Source organism: Rutidosis leptorrhynchoides, chromosome 1 (genome assembly GCF_046630445.1).
Source record: "Rutidosis leptorrhynchoides isolate AG116_Rl617_1_P2 chromosome 1, CSIRO_AGI_Rlap_v1, whole genome shotgun sequence".
NCBI classification, from domain to species: domain Eukaryota; kingdom Viridiplantae; phylum Streptophyta; class Magnoliopsida; order Asterales; family Asteraceae; genus Rutidosis; species Rutidosis leptorrhynchoides.
In genome coordinates this window covers 424053667-424062186 of record NC_092333.1, presented here as the reverse complement: position 1 = coordinate 424062186, position 8520 = coordinate 424053667, and the positions used below count along the sequence as shown (strand labels likewise).

The following is an 8520-nucleotide window of genomic DNA, read 5'->3' as shown; positions in this document are numbered from 1 at the left end:
TAATCATCAGTATGAAGGGTAGATAAAGATAGGGGAATGCACGTGCACGGATCAACTCGTCTAATGAGAAATTAAAAATTGCATTTACGGATACCTAATTACCAAAAAAATACAGATTAAAATACAGATTATCCAGAGTGTATCAGGATTTGGCCTAGAATGTGTATGGCAACATCGAAAAGTTTCACCACTACCATGCAACATGACGTATTGACGTTTATGACGAATTTTTAAACATAATAGAGACATTATAATTCCACATATATGCATATGACATACACATGGTATACACAAACATTCGGCATGTACCGAGATTTTGAACATAGTGATCACATTATCGTATCCAGACTTGTAGATACGAGCCCAAGAAGTTTCTAGATCTTAAGCAATCATCAATGCGCAGACCACTCATAGAAATAAACCTACACATGTGTCCTAAGCAGAACTATATAATATTCAGGCTTGCTTATAAACCACATTCATCATAAAGTACTCAGAGGAGAGACTTTATGAAGTTTTTGTAAGAACAAAGCCATACTAGCACAAACAGTTGCCAACAATTAGCTTCTCGGAGAGGGTTTTCTTAACCTTCAACCGTACTGTCAAGGTTGTTGCTTTATGAAGTTTTTGTAAGAACAAAGCCATACTAGCACAAACAGTTGCCAACAATTAGCTTCTCGGAGAGGGTTTTCTTAACCTTCAACCGTACTGTCAAGGTTGTTGCGATTTGGGTTTCTTCCTAACGCGTGTGTGGGTGGCATATAATCGCGAAGGTGGTTAAGTCCCTTCTGAGTGATGCCGATACTGCCATTAAAAAAAAAACATAACCATACTAGCACAAATGGTTGCTTCTTTAACCCATGCCCCCATGGTTGAAATTGTTTCTATACCAAGTGTCAGCAGCCAAGCAAGATGTCCGTACAAATTATAACACCAATCTTACAACTGAATTGAGAAGCTTCATCACTACTTACTTGGCAATTAGCTCTTATCAAAAGGCAATACATACAAATGCCCAAACTGAAGTACTGTTTCACAATGAGTACCTCTCTGCAGTTCTAATCCTATAATGACACGACGACGCAAGAGAAGATACAACAAGTCGTCCTGATACCTAATCCACGGCCAAAGACAACACTTACCCTGAAATCCTCCTCAATCTAGACTTGCAGCACAATACGTATCACATCATATAAGAGTTAAGCAATGAAATACAGAAAGATGCTGATACAAATTTTCAGCAACAAGTCACGAGGTAGCATACTATATCAATTTCAATTATTAGTACTCTATTCATATTCATAATAATATAAATATATACATACATTAATACATGGCAAAGAAGAGAAACAACACATAATCAATAACACTTCAACAATACTAATTGTATAAGCACACCATACCCAAATTTACACCTTTCATGGTATCACAACAATGCCATCACCATCACCATCACCATCACCATCGCCATCACCATCACCATCTCCTCTCAAATTCATACCCCAACTAGACCAACCAGAGACACCCTCTGCGCCATTGTCCAGTTCCGAATCAGACAACACATCAACGTCCACAGTCTGCCCGATATGAGTATAATGAAACGCAACATTCGGAGTATCAATGGGTCCCAAATACTGATTATTATGAAGATTACCAAATCCAAGCCCCAACATTGCCTCATTGTCAACCTGTCTCATTAAATCGCCTAATCTCAAAACCCTAGACCTACTCCTTCTCCTAATTCTAACATCCACAACCTCTTTAGGTAACTGAAACCGACACACGGGACACGAATTATGATTACAAAGCCACGGAAGTATACAATCAGAATGATACATGTGTTTACACGGTAACTGTTTCGTTTCATCATTGATAACAAACTGATCTTTACAAATCGCACATAAAACGACAGGATCGATTTCAAGGAATGCGGATGTAATCGTAACAATCGGAATCGATTCGATTGCAGATTTCGACGTCGGAGAGTAGTGGCGAGATACGGCAGTAGTGGTGGTGGAGATTGGAGATGAATCGTTTGAATGTGTGAGGTGGTGGATTAAACGCTGGAAGTAAGGGCTGCCGAGACGGAAATTGTCATCGGACGGAATAGTTCTAAATGTAGTTGATGGTACGGATGGATTGATGACGGATTGCGGTGGTGATTGTGAAGGATTTAGATTGTTGGGATTAGGGTTAGGGGTAGGAGGAAGGGTAGAGTTGCAGCGATGGTATGTGAATGGAGTGATGGGTGAAACATCGGTGTTGCAGGAAGGGCACCGGTAGGTCTGGTGGTCCATGGCGGTGGTGGTTCCGATGGAAGCGGTTTTAGTAGACCTGATTTTAATCAGAGGGAATTTAGGTTCGGTGAAAGCGTTGTTTTATGTGACCGTTATCTATTTTTAATCTGCTAATTTATAATGTTACAGTTAGATGCTTGATATAACGACGCTTTGGCCGAGTGGTTAAGGCGTGTGCCTGCTAAGTACATGGGGTTTCCCCGCGTGAGTTCGAATCTCACAGGCGTCGTCTAAAATTTTTATATTCCATCCTCCAAAAGATTAAAAATGCACATAACTAAGAAGTTGATACCCGAATCTATTTGATCAGGTGATCCCCGAGCTGATCTAAAATAAAATGTATTTTTGGAATTCTTAATGCTGACACATGAAGACTCCGTATGGGGCAGACATGAGATTTTTTTTCTTCCCTAAGGTTGGGTTTGGAATTACTTGTGGAGTTGTGGGGAGCGAAAACCATCAACCCGATAATTTTTCACGCACATACGCGTTTTTGGCCGGAACTCGAACCGCATAACAAGGACCCGATCATCAATCCATACAGGCATGTGAAACGAGCCGAATTTCTGTGTACGAGTCAGTGAATCCATCACAGACTTTTTACAAAGCCAGAGATCAAACCGTTGACCTCTACAGTGCCCAATACTTAAAGTTTTGGGGTTGAACCATTGGATTGAGATCGAACCCTTGACATGGTCCATGGATATCTTTTGAAAGTGTGTGACTACGATTTTCTATTTTCTATTTTTAAGAAAAGGAGATACATATATACTTGTGATTTGATCAGGTAATTCTTGAAGAAAGAAATTTCTTACTTCTTAATGATTAAAAATGAAGATCGAGTTTTGGGCTGACATGTGACACCTTTAGAAAGGGTCCATATTCGGTACCAAACCCGTATTCAATCGTTACTCAGAGTTATGAAAATAGTTTAGGAAATTGGACTTGTGGCGTGTGTATAAAATATACGGAGTAGTATTTTTTAAATAAAGTCTTTTTCAAATTCATAAGTAACCGCTATTTACAACTATCTTATGCAAATTAAAGGTTACCATTGACAAAATTCAATAGTTTATGAGCACCTGGTATAAGATGCTTTGGTGATTTTTTTTTTACTTATTGTCTTTTTCTTCAATTTATTACTTATTTATTTTGATTTATGAAACCGTATTAGTTTTCACATTTAACAAAAATAACCTTCATACACCTAATACAACGTCGTTATTTCTATTTGAATCTAACCGCGAGACAATTAGAGCACTGGGAGTGGTGACTGATGTCACTTGGCATGTCAGGCCTGACTTGCTGAGTCAGAAAAAGTGGGGAGTGGTGACTTATGTCAGTTGGGCATTTCAGTTTATATTTTTATTATTATTTTAATGATTTTAAATATAACACATATTGATAAAACTATAAAAATTAACATAAATGAAAATAACTTTCATTAAAAATAAAAAAAACATTACATTTCCTAATAATTAAAAAACATACGATTCCAAAAAATTAAAAAAAAAAAACAATACGTTATCGCGATTAAAAAGTTACAATTCGTTAACTATTTCGTCATCGCGATTATGCCATAGATGCGAAACTAGAGTATGTCGAAGATACCCATGCTCGTCTTTGTCACGCAGCTCTTTTGTCTTCTCGGCATATACATCACACCTTTCGTACCAAGTTGATCCTTGTAGGTTGTTGACAGGCAAGTAGTAAGATTTATTTTCAGCGATGTTAACACCATTGTCTTCAATTATCATGTTGTGCAATATGATGCAACCATACATGATTCTTTTGATTTTGTTTACGCTATATGCCCTAGCAGGTTGTCTTAAAATACCCCAACGACCTTGCAAAATTCCAAATGTCCTCTCAACGTCTTTACGAGCTGCAGATTGTTTCTTTGTAAAGTATTTCCTTTTTGCGTCAACAACACTTGAGAATCCCTTAACGAAAGAAGCCCACGAAGGGTAAATCACATCGGCAAGATAGTAGCCTCGATCAGTTAGTAAACTATCAAACAATCAAACAATGGAGATGCATTAAGGACATTCAAGTCATTGTTTGAACCGGCCATTCCAAAATATGCATGCCAAATCCAATTGTCATACGATGCAACGGCTTCCAACATGATTGTCGGGTAACCGTGATCGCCTCGGGTGAAATGCCCTTTCCATGCATTTGGACATTTTTCCCAAGCCCAATGCATACAATCAATGCTTCCAAGCATTCCAGGAAAGCCGTGAAGTTCTTCATGTTTATGATACAACCGACGTTGTTGAAAATAAGTAAACCACTTTGGTGCATCGGGACGAGTAGAGTAAGAAAGTATACCTTCAATTATTTTTTCAAGAAGACTTTGTGACATTCGATAACGCCGTTTGAAATATTCAGGGGGATACTTCGGATCTTGAACAAAATAATCGTTCATCAAACGATTGTGCGCTTCTACACGATCACGACTAATGTAGCGACGTTTTCGTCTTGAGCTTTGAGCCTCATTTTGTTCCTCGACCTCTCTACGTATTACCACGTTATTTCGATAAGCAAATATACTTTTCATTGCGTTCACCAAACTTTCTTCATCGGAACTACTTATTTTTAAAGATATTTTTTATTTTGATGAGAGAATTTGGATTTGATTGTGTGAGTATATGTTGAGTAAAATAGATGTAAAATGATATGTGTTTGTGTTTGTATATGTGTTGTGTATATATAGAATTGAAAAAGAAAAAAAAATCCCAACGGTAAGAAAAGAGCCGTTGGCAAGTTTAATTTCTTTTTTTTTATTACACCGAACCACCTCGTCGCCTATGCGACTGACCAGGCCGGGACGCAAGCTCGAAAATAAAGCGACCCGTCCTAATCCATAAGGACGAATACAATAACATATGATACATTGCGAGGTATTTGACCTCTATATGATACATTTTACAAACATTGCATTCGTTTTAAAAAAAAAACAACTTTCATTATAACGATAGTTGACAATATGCATACAATTTCCCAATATATCCAAACTATAAATGACTTAATAATAATCTTGATGACTTCAACGACTCGAATGCAACGTCTTTTGAAATATGTCATGAATGACTCCAAGTAATATCTTTAAAATGAGCAAATGCACAGCGGAAGGTTTCTTTAATACATGAGAATAAACATGCTTAAAAATGTCAACCAAAAGGTTGGTGAGTTCATTAGTTTATCATAATCAATCATTCCATAGTTTTAATAGACCACAAGATTTCATTTTCATAGTTAACTGCAGGAACACTCATCTGCAAAAATTCATTCATATGGTGAACACCTGGTAACCGACATTAACAAATGCATCTAGAATATCCCCAAATATACATGTACACTCATCTGTATATAAAATCGAAGTGCTAAAGCATCCGTAACCCGGATGGGACGTGTCAAAGTCCATAGATCTATCTTTAGGATTCGCGTCAATTTGGGGGTCTGTTCCCAAATTCTTAGGCTACCAAGCTAACAAGGGTCATATCCGGTATATAATTCCACCATAGAATGTAGTTTCAAGTACTTGTGCCTATTTCGTAAAACAGTTATAAAAGCAGCGCATGTATTCTCAATCCCAAAATATATATTGCAAAAGCATTTAAAAATAGAGCAAATGAAACTCACAATCCAATATTTTGTAATAAAAATATTCACACGACGAAACTGAATAATGCAGGGTTGGCCTCGGATTCACGAACCTATATCAATTGTATATCTATTAAAACATATAATGAAAATCAGATAATTTCTTTTATTAATTATATATTATTTATGTGTTTGTAGTTATATAATTTTATACTAAATTCTATTAAAAACATATACTTCATTTATATTTATTATATCTTAACTTATATGTTATATATATTACTTTAAAATAATTATTATCTATTCATTTAGTTATTTTAAAATATCTATATATATACATATATGTTTAGTGTTATATCTAAAAATCAATAGTTTGTTATATGTAAGTATAATGTTAATAGGTTTGATATATATATATATAGTTATGTGAAATATTAATATAATTATAGTATATGTAATAAGTATATTTTATGTACAAAATATTTATTTGTAAAAAAAAATGATAGTATTAATATTAATGATTTACTAATAATAGTCATACTAATAATAACTTTGTTACTAACGATAATACTAATAATAAAAATGATAATGATAATAATGATAATACATATGTTAATAATGATTCTAATAATAATAATAATAAGTACATAATGATACTAATACTAATATTAATAATAATAATAATAGTTTGTGTTATTTTGATAATAATAATAATCCTAATCATGATAATAGTAATAATACATATATTAGTAATAATAATAATAATAATAATAAAAATTATAATTTTAGTAACAATAACAATAATAATAATAATAATAATAATAATAATAATAATAATAATAATAATAATAATAATAATAATAATAATAATAATAATAATAATAATAATTTTGGTAATGAAATCTACCTTCAAAAGCCTTTCTAAAAAAAATATGCCCCGAACCGAGTTTGAACCCGAGACCTCTCACTCACCCACAAACCCATCAAACCATTCTTCCATTTCTATCTTTCTGGTTTATATTACAACCCAAATATCTTATCTGGTACTTGTTTCATCTAGTTCATCTTCTTCACTCTAATTAAAATCAAACCGAGGCAAATTAACAATAACAATCTAAAGGGTTTTGAACTTAGGACTTATAAACAACATGAAACAAAAAAAATAAAAGTGCTCTTGAAAAAAAAAATTGAAAAAAAACAGCAATGAGCTTACTGCTGAAGCTCGTAACATTTTTAAAATTTTTTTTAATGTTTTTCCATTTCGAATACGTTTTGGACAATTCTTACAACACGAATTTAGTTTCAAATCATTCCTAAAAACTATTGGAATTGTCAATTAAACTTGAAACATCAAAACGAGCTCTAATTTCTTGATGAACAAAACAGTTGACTTTTGACAAATTAATTTTGACTCGCAAATTCGAATTCGTTATCAAGAATTGGAACTTGAGATTTTACAGGAAGTTTGAGTAAAAGATTCCTAACAACTCTGCATTTTTAGTTTTTAAAATTTGTTTCGAATTCAAGTTTTTGTATATCACTGTCAAGAACACATGAACTCAAAAGTTGATTTTAAAATTAAGACTGTTATAGATTATGATTACAACATGAATTGTGTTGAAAATCATTCCTATAATCTTTATGGATTATCAAGTTAACTGGAAACATCAAAACAAACTCGAATTTGATTCAAGAACACTCAGTTGACTTTTAAAACCAAAACTTTGACTCTCAAATTAGAAATTAATAGAAAGAATTGAGGATTGAAAACTTACAGATAGTTTAGATAGACGATTCCTAACAAGACTGTATTATTACATTTTGAAATTGATTTCGAAATCGGGGTTTGAGCAAATTGAGTTCAAGAACAGGGTACTTGGTGAGTTTTCTATCTTTTCTGTTTTCCTATCTCAATTGCAATACAGGATAGCATCATATATAACTAGTAATCGAATAATTGAAGTTAGTAAAAGTGATTTGATCAGTTTTGCTGGCATTGAGAAATTTATGTCATCGGGTACAATTTTTACACACAGGAAGGACAGCCCAACTTCAATCAAGAGGAATAAAAAGAAGAAAAAAATATAAAGTAGATAGAGATGGGTAACTGAATATGTACTTATCTGTATTTATATATTTAGTATTATTACATAATAAATATAAATCTAATAAATAAGATAATAATAATAATAATAATAATAGAATTAACAATAATCATAATAAGAGTAATAATAATGATAATAATAAATCACAATAATGATATTAGTGAAAATGATAATAATAATAATATTATTAATGATAATTATAATAATACTAATTATATTAATATTAATATTGTTAATAATAATATTAGTAATAATAATATTTATATATCTCAAATTTCATATCTATATGTTATATATTTAAAATAATAATATTAAAAATATTAATGTTGATATTAATATTGAAAGTGATAATAATATTACTATAGTAACTATATTTTAATTTTTAATTAAATTTAATATCTTAATATTATATTATTTGTTATTAATTATGTAATATAATATATTACATAATAACATATATTGAATATTTCATATTTACACATTTTATATATTATTATATAATTGTGTTTGCA

At 32.3% G+C, this 8520-nt stretch overlaps 2 protein-coding genes and 1 non-coding gene across 3 annotated transcripts; 1 reads left to right on the top strand and 2 right to left on the bottom strand.

Annotated features, from left to right (window-relative positions):
- Positions 1-1268: 1268 nt before the first annotated feature.
- On the bottom strand, positions 1269-2335 carry LOC139872287 (uncharacterized). The gene has a single exon (XM_071860132.1). It carries the CDS (start codon positions 2295-2297, stop codon positions 1419-1421), a length of 879 nt encoding a protein of 292 aa, XP_071716233.1. The 5' UTR covers positions 2298-2335; the 3' UTR covers positions 1269-1418.
- Positions 2336-2444: 109 nt separating this feature from the next.
- TRNAS-GCU (transfer RNA serine (anticodon GCU)) lies at positions 2445-2526 on the top strand. Its single transcript has one exon. It is a non-coding gene; the product is annotated as a tRNA-Ser (tRNA).
- A 1312-nt stretch (positions 2527-3838) lies between these two features.
- Positions 3839-4857, bottom strand: LOC139902128 (uncharacterized). The gene is made up of 2 exons (XM_071884782.1): positions 4406-4857; positions 3839-4307 (listed from the first exon to the last, which is right to left on the bottom strand). The coding sequence occupies exons 1-2, from the start codon at positions 4855-4857 to the stop codon at positions 3839-3841; spliced, it is 921 nt and encodes a 306-aa protein (XP_071740883.1).
- Between the last annotated feature and the right edge of the window lie 3663 nt (positions 4858-8520).

Excerpts from the sequence above, each read along its gene's own strand:
- LOC139872287 (XM_071860132.1), bottom strand. The coding sequence starts at position 2,297 with ATGGACCACCAGACCTACCGGTGCCCTTCCTGCAACACCGATGTTTCA.
- LOC139902128 (XM_071884782.1), bottom strand. The coding sequence starts at position 4,857 with ATGAAAAGTATATTTGCTTATCGAAATAACGTGGTAATACGTAGAGAG. Across the intron at positions 4,308-4,405 it reads ATGTTGGAAGCCGTTGCATC|TTTACTAACTGATCGAGGCT; the intron begins GTATGACAATTG and ends ATTGTTTGATAG.